Genomic DNA, 15,834 nt, shown 5'->3' with positions numbered 1-15,834 from the left:
AATGAACCGACACAGGAAGTCTTGAGGTTGCATTAATTAACAGCATAATGTAGTAATATACATTTAACTTAAATGGGAGATAAGATAACAATGAGGTTTCATACTAAATATGAGCAAATGGAATTATCATAAAGACGCAATTAGAGATAAAGGCCTGTCTAAACCACTTGCTTTGTTTCCACTGAGGTGCAGGGAATTAATTCCCCTGAATATCCAATATCCAAGAAAATAATCAGTGTGGCAAACAGCCCAAATGTTTATACATTTAATCCCACCAGTCTGCCCTGTAAACAGAGATACAAGTTAGGTTCAATGGAATCGAATAGAAAAATGGCTGGACATTGAGAACAACTCTCGACAGTACCACAAAAACACTAAAAGGCCAAAGAAGTCCATCTTTGGGAAAAGAGTTCATACCTTGGTTCCCTTAATGTACTGTCTGTAATATATGTTTCAAATAAAGGAAGGTACCTTCTGCAGTTGAGGTATTAGTAAATATACAGCCTTTTCCCAAATGCAGAAAAAAGAGGCCTGTGGCCACAGAAGACAGTTCGGATCAATACCCAGAACTAATGCTCGCCTTTTAAGATTTACCACGTTCAGCAGAGGAGGGCAGGGCCAGGTCACACATACAAGCACATAACGGAGAAAATCAGTCAAAAGTCTCATGTCATTATCTGGAGGGCTTTAGACAAATTGAAGGGACATCTTTGTCTAAAAACACTGCTGAGACTAAGATGAGAGTAGACCAAACAGCACATGAAAATATATCATATGATGTTTGTTGGAAGCCATTAGGAAGACATAAACATCATTGTAAGGTAGATATTGGGGATTTAAAACACACAGTGGTCCTTTGACTGCCACATGCTTCACTGAGACTGAAACATGCATGTGCTAAATTTGTCCTTCAGTAATGTAATGTGATTTTTGCATGTAAAGCGCATAATTGGATCAATTCATTCCCACACTCACCCCCTTTCCACTCTGTGGCCTGAAGGGTTTTCCAGGAATAAAACACCCTCAGACTCTAAATGGTGTCCAAATGGTGCAGTAAAATGTTACTTCTCTCTTGTAGAAGCATTTTAACCTAAAAATATATAATGAAAAATGTAATTGCAATTTATACATAAAAACAATTACAATTTAACATAAAAACTCCTGATAATAGAATGTTAACTTTAGTTCATACAATTGCCATTTATCTTTATGCTACTTTAGTTTCCAGGACTTGCACATTAATTCACAATCAGTGCGTCCTCCTTTTCTTAATAGTCATTGTAATTAACATGTGTTGGACTTTCGATAGATATGTGGGCTTTTATGTCATTTTGGCACATAAAGTTATGTCTGAGAGGACGCAGTGTATGATAAGATACATTTCCTGCATCTGAATCAACAGAATTTACTCTCCCATTTACTGGACTTGTGGTTATTATTATTATCATTGTAGCTATTATCACACCACAACCATCACAAGACATCAAGGCACTCTTGTTTGTTATCCAGCATACAATAAAAGAATATGTTATGATCAGATTTAATTGGACTTTTCACATACTTTACATATGTATTGTGAAGCCTCCGTAAAAACCTGGTTATGTATGTTTTACAAAGCTGGACCACATGTTAGCCTGATATATTTTGTACAATATCACTTTCATCAACACAAACTCAAACAAACACAACCTGATCTGAGGGAGGGATGAAAAATAAAATAAGCTATAACCTAACGTGAAAACATGTTGGAAACAAACCAAATATGACCAAATCTAGGAAAAGAGTTTTAAAAGTTTGAAGGAATTTAATGAAAGTCAATGCTGCTCCCTGCTCACTCTTTTCCTAATGGTTAGTTTGATTTAAGATATGAGAGAATTGATCTAAATCGGTGATTTTCTATTTTTCACTTCAGGGTTGGGACACGTTACACGTTCTTTCAAGTTTGAGCTTAATGTGACAGAAAACAAGACATAAAACGTCCGCCCAATGAGAACGGTTAGAATCCACAGAAATGGACTTCTGAAGTAAAAAGATCATGTTGCAATTTTACCACAAGTGAGAGTGTGTAAACATCTTGGCATTAATAATATATAATAGCTTCCTGCTTCTGCACTCTTGCAGCTCTGGCTCACTTTCCAATGGATCGACTATTAGTTAATGAAGACACTGTAGCTCCCTAACATGCAATGTATTGGCACATTTACAAGTTCTTGTATGTGGACATGCCAATAAATTGCATTTCAAGGTTTTCATTGCCCTCTTTCTTGGTCCAATACCTGAATTCAATAAAAGTGTGCAACCTCTGTGCATTGTTTCTGCTTAAAGTAAACATTGGACTGCAAAATCGGCTGCTAGGAAAATGTTGTTTTTTCTACCTTTAGATTATTTATTACACTTGTTCTTTCATTTAATACAGTTTTATTTAACTGAGATAGCATGGCCAGAAAAGTACATATAGCTACATTGACCCTGTCATTTTGTTTGGAACAGAAGTAAATAATGTTGCTCGACTTATTAAGCAATGTCATCTATTGAAGGTGGTAAACTGAAAATAAAAAAAATTAATGCTGCTTGCTTTCTGGGGTTTTTATTTTCATAGCAAAATATTGGCTGTCTTTATAGGAGTATAAACCTTTCTGAATTATTAACGAGTGGCATTTGAAAAGCTGCTGTATCTTTCCTTTTTGCCTGGTTTCTTTTCAGTATTCAGCTGCTGTACAGTTATTTGCCCTACAGAGCATTCAGTATTGTATATATTCCAAATGAAAAGCGAGGGCCATGATGGGGCCACCTTTCAAATATTATATTTATGTTTGGAGTTTCCAGGTCGGAGGTTCTGTCATAACACCCCCCTTTCAATTTAAGTGAAGGTCTCACTGTGTGCTCAGCTCATGCACCATACTTTTTATATACGGGAGAGCTGCCGATAGATAAAGCCGACACCAGACTGCAGAATGTCACCTGTAAGCTAACTTCATCTATAGAGCACATTTTAGGACCAAGGCAATTCACAGTGCAAGATATTTCCTATTCCTGGTTCAGACATTATGAAAGAAATACACATATATCCGTTTCTTGACACCTTCTCTGTATTACTCGGTGGCAAAGCATTTGTTTATAGCCTTAAATATTGTCCCAGACATATAGAAAGCAGACTCTGTTGGTAAATCCACAATCAAAACCATTTTAACGGCACAATCCCAGAACCAAATGCAAACAAAATACTAGCCCCACTGAATTTAAACCTCAGGATTGGAACCTATTATCTCCCCCAAACGGATTGATTGTTGTATGATGACAACTAAACAAAAGCAATTGGTGTTATTGATGTTAACATCAGTGTATATTGTATTGTAAATTCTAATGTGTTATTCAGAATCATCATACTATCATAAATGTACAAAATCATTTAAACTTTTAATAATAACGATTGGGTGTCACTCAATGGCTCGACTCACTTGCCACTAGAGGGCAGAGAGAGATTTCCTTCTGTGCCAAAATCCTGATGAGCCTCATCTGAAGCACAGATTTTTAAGGCTTCCTACTAATACTATTGTTATTTTGTATTGCTGTGTGTCTTATTTGCTTAAGCTCCACACCTGGAAAAGTCACTGACTGTTTATCCTGTTATGGATAAGAAGCTTCCCCGTTGGTGAATATATGTTGGGACTGTTTGAGAAGCATATAAACGCCTTACTAAGGTTTATGTGCAGTTAGGGTTTGAAAATCTGGGCCACATGTTTGTTAATGATGTTTGCTATTGCCAAAGCGTCCTCTGACCCACTTCCTGGCGTGTTGATTACTGCTTTCTTTTTTCTTAAGTAGGCAATGACTCTGACTTTCTTGTGCTGGCACTTGGGTTTTAGGTCTTTAATCGGCATATAATAAATAATGAAAACTGAAGAACATTTTATTTTAAAAGTGTGTGAATTCTCAGCGGTAAACTTCGGATGAGTGTAAGCAGCAGTTACTGAAAACATTTTCTGTTCAGCTCCATGAATTAATATAAATCAGTGGATTTTATGCAAGATATCACTTGCAGTGATATGATGAACAGTTAGACCCTAATTTTTGCATTTAAACATTTATATTCCAACATGAGGTTGCATGCACTCTAATAGTAATACTAAGTTTTAACTGGGTTTGTTGATTCTCTTCTGAGCTAAACACTTAATAAAGAAACTTATAAAATATTCAATGGTGAAATCAATGCATTTTACTGATTTTTTTTGTACGTGCTATGCATGTTTGTTTTCTCTTCACAGGTTGTTGCCTTGCAACAAGAACTCGTGTGGCATTGCAGCCCAGCTCTCTGTCAATTACATGCAATATGTATCGGCCAGGTTTGGATCCTGGATCATTCTAAAAATGAACACTGATGCAATAGTCATGCTGGCAACAGAAAGTCATTAAGGGCTTGAACTAATTAGTCTTTCAGTCCTTAAGACAACACAGCTGCAGCTCAACTTAAACTAAAAGTGTTTTTAACAGAATATCTCAGTTTTCATCTCTGTTTTTAGATTAAGAGCTTCATGTTAATTATAAAACCAAAGACTTCATTGTATAAGCAGTACTTTACATTAGCTACATATTAATCAATCAAGTTAATAGACCAAAAGGACACTTAATTCACCAAGTAAAGTCTGACTTAAGTTGTTTTTATTTTGTTATTTGACTTTACTTATGTATTATTCTTCAATAATAGTCCATTAATTGTGTAGCTGTCATAATATAACAATTGCTGTCTTCTGGCAATGAAGACTGGTACATAATATTCATAGCTGAATTGTACACAAAATTTACATTTTTGAAAAAATAAATAATCATTGTCATTTCTCGTACATATAAAGGCACTATAAAAGTTTGTCTCCAAATACTAAGCAGGACATTGTTGTCTGTGTTTGCTTCCTGTGGAGGGGTGAAGCTGTATGTGAGGTTATAGGTTCTGTTTATGTCTGTCTGCAGGGGTATTTACCAAACTCAATAAGATCAGCAACACCCCATCACCTGACAAAAGTGAGCATGAGTTTGTCAGGTTGTGTGCCGGTGCTTATTAGAGCTGTCAGCGGGGGAGATGTGTGTATGTTTGTGTGCAGTGCTGTGGGGTAGGGGGTTAAAAAATCACCTTCGTCCCATAGCTCAAACTCACATCTATCAGGCAGCATACAAAGCACCTTGTTACAACAGTTAACTCTAACAGATGACAGCTGACTTTGGGGCTAATGGAAAGATTAAGTCAATTACAGCTTGGCAGGGTGACTTAGAAATATTTGAGACATTCCCCACACTATTGGAACAATAGGCACCCACATCCTTTTGACGCTGTCACTCCAAGGTAATAAATTTAATTATGTCAGAGTCAATCCAACAAAATGTACTTTGTTCTTTTTTCTAAAAAATAAATCTTGATAATAAAATAATGATAGCACCGGAACGCAGTCCAAGAGAAAGCATTACTGTCCCCACATGTGCAGTGTGTGCAGCTTTTTCACGAGCGTCTAGTGGATGCACTCTGTTTCATCAAGATGCTTTTGTTGCTGACTTAGTCCCCAACTTTAGATCAAACTGTAGGAACGCATTCAGCTCAGCAAAAACTGGGAACTCAAATGTTTTGAGGAGGATAAAATGCAGTAAAGGAAAGGCAAGAATATGCAGCTGTTAATTCCACTAAACAAGATTGAATCCTTAAATCTCAAATAATTTAGAAAGCATCGTCTCAATTTAAATTTTCCAGATCTAAATAGTTTTCATTGCACTTTGTTGGTGTGATGCTGGAGTGTTTACTTAAAATCAAAGTCATTTTTCTCTCACTGCAGAGGGTCATTTGCTCTCTTGTTTTGTGATAATCACTCATAAATCACATAATAATATACATGTTTCTGCTGATGAGGTGGCAACATGCAGAGGGCACAAAGCCCGCAGGGTGGGAAAACACGTTAAGTGCCTCTCAGCTTTAAAACTCGTCAGGAGAAGGAAGGCCTGCGGGGTATCTGGCAGCAATCCGATTAAATGATGTAACCTTTGGCCTGTAGGCGACCACACCTCCACAGGAAGCCCACGATTTTGAGTTTTTAATAACATAAAAGTCTGAAGTCAATGACGCAGTTTTCAGTTACGGATGAATGCTTAAATGTCTGCTGGTTGGCTTGTACTTGCGTCCTTAACTGCCACCATATCAGGTTAGTTGAAATATAATGAAAGCAGTTTTGACAATGCCCTGGTGCCCCCTACTATTGTTTTGCACTGTTAGAGACTTTTGGGCACAGCATTACACATCACACTTCATTAAAATCTCCCCTTACAAAAGTACAACAACATCAAATAACTGAGGTTTCACACAGACAGGAGACCTTGGTTTGGTAGAAGCACAGTTATTGTGTGTTACAGGTGAATATTGTTCTACTTAAATGCCTTTACATTAGTCACATTAGCACCACTCTCTATTTGATTCTGTGGTGGTCTGAGGTTAGGCCTTGCTTCAAGTCGAGGTCAACAATGTGGTCAGGGAGCTTTAAATCTACTACTACCTTTTATTGACATGGCAACGCACACACACACACACACACACACACACACACACACACACACACACACACACACACACACACACACACACACACACACACACACACACACACACACACAAACACACATTTTTGTTTCCATAGAACTCTCTAATTTAGATTAAAACTATTTCTTTTAGATTATCCTTGTTTTTTTTGTCTACGTTGTTCTTAGATCATTGATGCACCCATGTGTTAAAAGCAGGCTGTTAATAAACCTAAATAAGCAATGACTTGTTTTGTAAGCAGTATGATTGCTCTGGCCATACATTATCTTAATGCATGCATCCACACATACCTGGGGAATGTGGGAGAGCAAATGCAGAATATGATTAAACTTGACTGGGTGTGCATGCCTTTTTAGATCTGTAGTATCCCAAGAGTAATATAAACTGTGGAAGATGGATTTGGCTGCCGGTTGGCTCTGCATTGTGTTTCTATAGGTTACACGATTTACCTTTATAGTGGAGGACTTCAGAGGAGCTGCTGCTACCATTCAGGCTCCGACCGTCAAAATAATTGTCCCTGACAAAGACATAATGAACTAAAATAGCCTCAGTGAGATCAGTGAGGCTGGGACTGTATTGTCTCTAGGGAATAGCCATCAACGGAAATAGTTCCGATAAGGCAGAGGAATTATTAGAATGGAGTTACTTTAGCAACACCGATACAAACAGTGGGGTGACGCCAAATGACACAATTATGAAAAGTATTTCTGACTGGACTGGTTAATTAATTCCAATTAGAGATAACGTCTAAATTCACATTTGATTCAGAACTAATGTTTGATATTAATAATTACTATTTTACTTCAAGGGTATGAATTTATGAGCCTCACTGTCAGAGGAAAAAAGCTGCCCTGGTCGGTCACGCTTGCCAGACGGTAACAGGTGAACAGGGTGTGTTTTCTTTTATTTATTGTTTTATTTAAAAAAGAAGAAAATAAAGAACGAAAGATAATTAGTTGTTAATGCTAATAAAAACAGGATACAGGTAAACAAACAGAATAATGATTATGTGTTTGCTCGGTTGCAGCAGTGAACACACAGATGGTCCATCCAGCAGCACCTCATTATCCATGTAGCAGCCTGACTTGATGTCACTTCTCAGAGCTCAAGGCACCTTACATGATGCATATCTCTGTTAACCTGGGTACAATGACAGCAGTGTCACCACCAGCAGGGAACGCAAGCCTTCCAGTGTTTTGCCTGTCAGTGTGTGTGTGGTGATGACAATGCACGGCATTCATCTGAGAGGAAATTGTTCGTCTTTCTGTATACAAAAGGCAAAATAGGATATTTTAGGATGGTAGCCTTCTAAGGTAAATATGTTTTATTGTTTTCTTCCAGGCAGTCAGTATCTTTGGACCGCTGTTACAGGCATAATAGCTGTCACCACGGACGCCACACACGAAACAAACTGCTAACAGCCACAAAGACAAATTATATGAGCCTCCGAAAAAACAGCCTTGTTGTCCGGGTTGGCTGAGAAAACCTTCAATGAATAAGCAACTTAAAATAATCTATTGTTATTCTGATAAACATGCTTATAAGTGGTGTTCATCTGAGCTGCAATATTTCAGCTTAAACTCACCTGCATGTGCATCTATAGGCACCACAGCACATCAACTACACATCAGGACTGTGGTATCCTCACTTCCTTTATTAGCGTCCGTTCTAATTTATAAGAAGGATTAGTCATTTACAATGAATTGAATATAAATGGGATATGACAGAATATAATCAAACCTCCCCATGCTTTAAAAATAAGCCTGAAGGTTTGGGTATGATCCAATTCCCCTTCTGCCAACCCTGCTTTCAGAAAGTTCTATTCATCTTCTTTTCCATTTCTCTTGTAACTAGGAGCTGTCAAGGCCTGGGGGTTTCGCCTTGCAGTTTGCTCGGCTATATTTATAATTGGACCCTGTCAACATTGTCCAGTGCAGCTCAACTGCACGGTTTGTTATGGCAGCTACTGTTTACCGATTTCAACACATGCCAGCTGTGAGACAGTTTGTATGTCATTAGAGAACAACAATGTATAGGTGCAGACACAAAGGTTGTAGCCAGCACTTTTGTGGATGGAATGAAAAGCTTCTAAAAATGGATCACAGGGGACTGAGCACAGTTGAAGTCAAATTCTTCCAGGTATAATAAGCTGTAACGATGCTACACATTAACAGGGGAGTGGAGGTATATGTGTGTTGATCTATATACAAAGGCTGTGTGGGGTATATCAAACATACAGAACGGCTGTGCACAATGAATGCCACAGCTGAGTTCAGAAGGTTTTTCAAATTTACATTTTAAGTAAATGTGAACACAACATATAGGAGCATATACTGCCACTATATATGATTCTGTATACCTCTTCAACATGTTCAAACTACCCCACATACCTTATTCTAAAGTATCTGCGGTTCTTATCTGGATGTGCAGTGGTGCTCGCTGTGTGAAAAATCAATCCAACTTGTAATAAAATAGAGTTTTTAACCTGCCCTTCTTTGCTGCACAGTGTCTGCGTGGGTGTCCTCTGGATCAACGCTGGTTCTCCAGATGAGTGGCTCAGAGGGAGGCCGGATCATGACTGGGCTTGTCAGGAGTCAGAGGAGAATGCTCTGCTGAGGGGAAGCGCCTGACACCTGGAAGACCTGTGTGATGAGAGAGAGCGGCATAGCAGGAAACAGGACAATGTCACTGCATGACTCTAGTAAATACAACATTTGACTCGTGCTTTAAGAGTGGATTGTGGGCTTTTTGCAGGGTTTGACTGCATTGCAAGGCAGTGCACACAGTTCCTGCTGTGCTTTCTCTCCATCCACTCTGACGTGTATGGAACCACATTCAAAAGCTGCTGTAGGATCATTACTCCATCATGTCTCCCTTGTCAAACAATGCAGCACTTTATTGCATGCTGTGTGTTGTGTGGCACTGTGCATGCAAATACCATCAAGGCCAGCTCAAACAGAGCAAACCACGAGAGGGAGACAAAGCTTTTCTCCTGTTGGAATATCAGTGAATACTCTCTTATACAACTGATTGCTTTCCCTTATTGTTAAGAATAGTCTCCAATTGTGTTGCTTTCATTAGGGAACACATGCAGATGCTTTTGAAACATAATCAAACAGTGCAAAATAAAGTATTTCGAGCACAATATAATGGCTGGGCATGCTTCAGCCTTTATTCTTTTATTCCCTTACCTTATCCAACCTGATGAGGTCCAGCCCACGCGGCTCCGTTTTGTCTGCTCAGAAAGACACACGAGACGTCCATTTACAACCTGACAAACGCATTCCAGCGGAGGATGTGAACCAATCGGCGGGGAGGAGGGCGTGACTCTCCGTACTCCGGCGAAGCAGGAGTATGAAGTTTGTGTTATCAGTGTACAGCTGCTGTGAGAGAATGGTGCACCTCGGTGCTCATAGGTGCGTGATATCATCCAACTCTGATTTTATACTCTCGCAACTTTAACCGTACTTAGTCAGAGAGGGTTGCATGCGCTTCAGTTCATCAACGTGTCTCCTTTGCGGGCTCCACACTACAAATGGCTCGGATTACCCCCCCGCAGCTGCACGGGACCGGCGCTGCTTTTGTTCTGCTCGCGGTGATTCTGACAGGTGATGCAGCCGCGCAGGTTTTTGACAGCTATGGATTATCGTACGCCCTGAGGTCCGAGCTGTCAGAGGACACGATCCTGGTTGCCAATAATGGGATCCGCGTGCCTTTCGGGAGATCAGTCTTCATTGATCCCATCAACGATTTGGTTATCCAAGTTCAGCCCGGTGATAGATGCAGCATTACGGTGTTGGACAATGATCCCTTGTCTCAGAGGCCCGGACACCTGTCTCCGAAAAAGTTTCCGTGTGAATTTGGCCCCAACGACGTGAAGTATTCTCACTTTGGCTCCAGGAGTCCTCCGAGGGATAGAGTGAGATTACAACTCAGGTATGACACCCAGACGGACACCATTATAATACCTTTCATGATGGAGGTGGAAGTCATTTTCACACAGCTGGAAGTCCTAACCAAAAATATGCCTCTCACTGTCGAGAAGCTGCTCGGCACAAGTAACCCCATTGACAGAAGGATTTTAGAATTTACGTATGATACAGGTGCACATCAGTGCAAAATAGCCTCCCTCTCTAGTAGCAGCGTGCTGCCCAGGTATGGGAAACTTGTGGACGAGCACAGCCTTGGAACAATGGTGGACTGTGATGAATTTATTAAAATGGACATCCGTTATCAGCACACGTTTACTTTGAAGTCACCAAACAGAGATTACATTCCAATGCTCGTGGAGTTACACGATAAGGAGGGAAATTTGCAAAAGCAGGAATTTTTCCAAATTTTGGTGAGGATTAGAAACGGAGAGGAGAACACAGCTCCCAAACCCAGTTTTGTTGCAATGATGATGATGGAAATAGACCAGTTTGTAATGACAGCGATAACCATGGACATGTTGGCTGCAGAGGATGCTGAGTCTAATCCTGATGAATTAATTTTCAACATAACATCCACCCTGTCCTTTGAGGAGGGCTACATAGTGAGCACGGATGATAGGAACTTACCAATAACCTCATTTTACCAAGGAGACCTCAAAGACTTGAAAATCGCCTACAAACCCCCTGCTGTGGATTCAGACACTGAGCGGATTTTCCAGATTGAGTTTGAGGTTGTGGACACAGAGGGGGCTGTGTCAGACCCTTTTGCTTTCATGATTGTTGTAAAGCCTATGAACACATTGGCCCCTGTGGTTACTAGAAATACTGGCCAGTTACTGTATGAGGGTCAGTCCAGGCCCCTGTCCAGTTCACAGAGTCTGGAAATCAGTGATGAGGACAGTTTAGACAAAGTCAAAATCGCTGTTATTGATGGGCTGAGGCATGGAGAATTAACTGTTCTGGGCTCTGGGAAGAAATTTTTCACCCCAGCCGACCTTGACGCGGGAGTGGTAATTTATCAGCATGATGGCAGTGACACATATAGTGATAATATTATTTTCAGGATGACGGATGGCACAAATGAGGTGGAGTTTCTGTTTCCCATCACTGTTGTGCCAACTGACGACGAGCCTCCCATCATCAATGCCAACACTGGTTTGGTTTTATTCAAAAACCAAATGATGCCAATCTCCTCACTCATGCTCAGTGCAGCAGACATAGACTCGGAGGATTCTTCAATAAAATTTACAATAGAGCCTCCCTTTTCCACGATTGGGCAGGTGTTGCTGCGTCAGTCTGAGGCCCCAGAGGACCCATCAACCTGGAAGTTTAATACAGAGGATGAATTGTATGAGAAAGGAGTGACGGAGTGGCTGCAGCAGGATATTACTGATGGTAAACTCTTTTACAAGCACATTGGGCCTCACAGCGCCAGCACAGTGATGGATCAGTTTGTGTTTCGAGTTCAGGATGACAATGACCCACCAAACCAATCAGGTGAGAGCTTGTTCATTGTAAAAATTCTCCCTGTTGACGACGTCCCACCTGAACTGTACTCTGGCACAACTCTGCATATTACCGTGCATGAGTATCAGCTTACATACTTCCGAAAGAAATTCCTCCGTTACACAGACCTGGACTCAGAGGATCGGGATCTCAAATACACGATCCTCCAGCCACCGACGGATACGGATGAGAATAACCCTGTTGTATTGGGAGCTCTGGTATTGACTGAAAAGCCGGACACTGAAGTAACAGTTTTCACCCAGGCACAAATTAACCACCATAAAATATCCTACAAACCACCTGATCTTGAGCTTGGAATTACTAGTCATGTTTTGCAGTTTCGGTACACTGTGGAGGATGTTTCTGGAAATTCTGTTGAGGGAGTTTTCACTATATTTTTGAAGCCTGTGGACAACAAACCACCTCAAATAACCAACTCTGGATTTACTTTGCTCGAACGCGGCACACACATCATTACAAGTGCTGAGCTGGACACCTCAGACACAGACACAGACAGCAAACAGATATCCTTCACCATTACTCAGCCTCCACTGCATGGCCATATGCAGCTTACATTTACTGTCATCACAGGAGGAGACACTTTCAGCCTAGAGGATATTGCAAATGGCAGAATTTCATACGTCCATAACGGAGATGAATCGACCGTTGATTCAATACAAATAGATGTTAGCGATGGCATCCACATTGTCCCAATTAACATACAGATTAGTGTGAAGCCGATTGATGATGAGACGCCAACTCTCAATCTCCCAGCTGGCACAATTGGTTCCTACATAGATGTACTGGAAAATGGATCAACAGAGATCACGAGTAATGTCATTCAGGGAAGAGATGAGGACACGGATGACCTCCGTTTGACCTTCATTGTGGAGGACCCACCATCATTTGGGGAAATTCTGGTGAAAGGTGTCCCATCTGGCACATTCACTCAAGCTGATGTCATTAACGGCTTTGTAGTCTATGCTCATACCAGTGGGGAGATAGGTTTGACCACAAAGGAGGACTTTTTCAATCTCACTTTGACGGACATGTCTGATGAGTGGACTGTAGGAGGAAATAAGATCACAGGTGTCAGAGTGCATGTAACAATTCTTCCCCTGGATAGCCAGGCTCCAGAGGTCTTTGTGGGGCCACAATTCACTGTTGTTGAGGGAGAGAAGAATACCATTCAAATCCTTCATATAAGTGCTGATGATGCAGACACCTCCAATGACCACCTCCTTTGTACAATCATTGTACAGCCGACTTCAGGGTATGTGGAAAATATCTCCCCTGCCCCAGGCTCAGAGAAATCCAGGTCCGGGACAGCTATTAGTGCTTTCACCATCAAAGACATCAGACAGAATCACATTTTATATGTTCAAAGCATTCATAAAGGAGTTGAACCGGTGGAGGACAGGTTTACTTTCAGATGCTCTGATGGCATCAATTTTTCTGAAAGGCACTTTTTCCCTATCTCTATTATCCCCTCTAATGATGAAAAACCTGAGATTTACATGAGAGAGTTTGTAGTTATGGAGGGCATGAACATAGTCATCGACACTCCCATTCTGAATGGTGCTGATGAAGATCTCCCCCCTGATCAGCTCACATTCATTATTACCAAAGCCCCCAAGCATGGATTTATTCTAAATCAGCTCACTGCTGGCACTATACCGGTCTCGAACTTCACCTTGGATCAGATCAGGGAGGCGTCAAGCATCGTCTATGAGCATGATGACTCAGAGACCACAGAGGATAGCTTTGATATTCTTCTCACAGATGGAAAGTTCAGTGTAGAGAAAACAGTAATAGTTATGATTATCCCCGTGGACGACGAGACCCCGAGGATGGCAATCAATGACGGCCTTGAAATTGAAATAGGTGATGTGAAAGTCATAAACAGCAATGTTTTAAAAGCAACTGATCTGGACTCGGACGATGACACGCTAACTTATATTATTCGCTATGGCCCCGGTCAGGGATATTTACAGAGGGCAACAATTTCTGGAACATTGGAAAATATTACAGTCGGAATGAACTTTACACAGAATGAAGTGGATCAGGGTTTAATTGTGTACATCCATAATGGGCAAGAAGGGATTCGAGACCTCATCAAATTTGATGTGACGGATGGCATCAACCCTTTGATAGATAGATACTTCTATGTGACAGTGGGTGGCATTGACATGGTTTTCCCAGACGTGATCAGTAAAGGTGTATCACTCAAAGAGGGGGGCAGGGTTACTCTGACAACAGACCTGCTCAGCACCAGTGACCTCAACAGCCCAGATGAGCACTTGGTGTTCACCATCACCAGAGCTCCCATGCGAGGACACCTGGAGTGCACAGACACACCTGGGATGCCAATCTCATCCTTCACACAGCTCCAGCTGGCTGGCAACAAAGTCTACTACATCCACACTTCTGACGATGAAGTCAAAATGGATAGCTTTGAATTTGAGGTGACTGATGGCTACAACCCAGTGTTTCGCACTTTCCGAGTCTCCATCACTGACGTGGACAACAAAAAGCCCGTGGTGACGATACACAGCCTCGTGGTAACCGAAGGAGAGAACAAACTCATCACGCCTTTTGAGCTAACAGTGGAGGACAGAGACACCGTTGACCGCCTCTTGAAGTTCACAGTCACTCAAGTCCCAGTTCATGGTCGCCTGCTCTTTAACAACACCCAGCCTGTCACCTCCTTCACGAAGCAGGACCTAAATGAGAACATGATCAGCTACAAGCATGATGGCACGGAGAGTTCAGAGGACAGTTTCTCCTTCACTGTCACAGATGGCACTCACACAGACTTCTACATCTTTCCTGATACAGTATTTGAAACCCGAAAGCCCCAAATGATGGAGATTACTATCCTCTCGGTGGACAATGGGGTGCCACAGATTGTGGTGAATAAGGGTGCCCCGACATTGCGGGTTGTGGAGACTGGTCACCTAGGCTTTGTATTCACCAGTAAGACCCTTAAAGCCGAGGACAGAGACAGCATTCAGAATTCTGTGACCTTTAGGATTACCGTTGCCCCAGAACACGGCTACCTGATCAACCTTGGCAAAGGAAATGCCACTGTCACCAGCTTCACACAAGGTAAGAGAGCTGCATTTCAAACAGCTTTGTAATCCTGTGAGATTCAGATTTAGAACATATTGCCAGGACTCACACTGAAGACAGTTTTTTAATTCTCTCGAGCCCACTCTCAAACTCATTTAACATTTACTCACTGTGCTAAATGTACTTTCATCTGATTCCTGGAAAATGCTGAGTTCAAACATAAGGTTTTTGTTTTCACTCAAGAGACTGCCTATTTACAGAGATGGAGTATAGCAGTGCCTTGGGCTGACCAGATTTCACTGGAGGAGGGTTTTTTTTCAAATCAGTGCCTTATGTATTTCACTTTGGGAGAGAATTGACGGTGATTTGTACTTTACCAGAGTCATATTTTCTAAAAGGAGGAAAGGAGATTACAGGCATGATGACAGATGGGTAGCAATGGCATGGTAGCCTGGCTCACAGCAGACCACTGGTTTTGTAAACATGAGTACATAAGTTATATTTCAAGTAGACCAGAGGGGTGTCTTGGTAAATATTAAATATTGAGGTTGCAGCAATTGTGTACAGTCAATATCCACATACCCCCTGCTTTTATTTATTGAGGCAGAGTGAGATCCTTTCCCTAAGAGACCTGCTCAATTCCAAGAGTTCTCACAAGAATAACCAGACAGTAAATAAAGACACCATCTCCTAGGCATTAGTAGAGAAGAGAATCCTGCCTAGCGCCACACTATCAGGATAGCAAAGAAACCA

The 15,834-nt window shown here is 41.2% G+C and overlaps 1 protein-coding gene across 1 annotated transcript in view; it reads left to right on the top strand.

Moving 5' to 3' along the window:
• The first annotated feature begins 9,944 nt into the window (after positions 1 to 9,944).
• The window catches only part of frem2b (FRAS1 related extracellular matrix 2b), a 46,131-nt gene continuing 40,241 nt past the window's right edge, over positions 9,945 to 15,834 (top strand). Inside the window, exon 1 of the mRNA XM_084020220.1 lies at positions 9,945 to 15,117. Coding sequence (XP_083876346.1) covers positions 10,107 to 15,117 — 5,011 coding nt within the window. The 5' untranslated portion in view covers positions 9,945 to 10,106. The remainder of the gene's footprint in view (positions 15,118 to 15,834) is intronic.

Source organism: Eutrigla gurnardus (genome assembly GCF_963514095.1).
Source record: "Eutrigla gurnardus genome assembly, chromosome: 10".
Lineage (NCBI taxonomy): Eukaryota > Metazoa > Chordata > Actinopteri > Perciformes > Triglidae > Eutrigla > Eutrigla gurnardus.
Note: the sequence above shows the minus strand (reverse complement) of the source record. Positions and strands in the feature narration are given on the sequence as shown.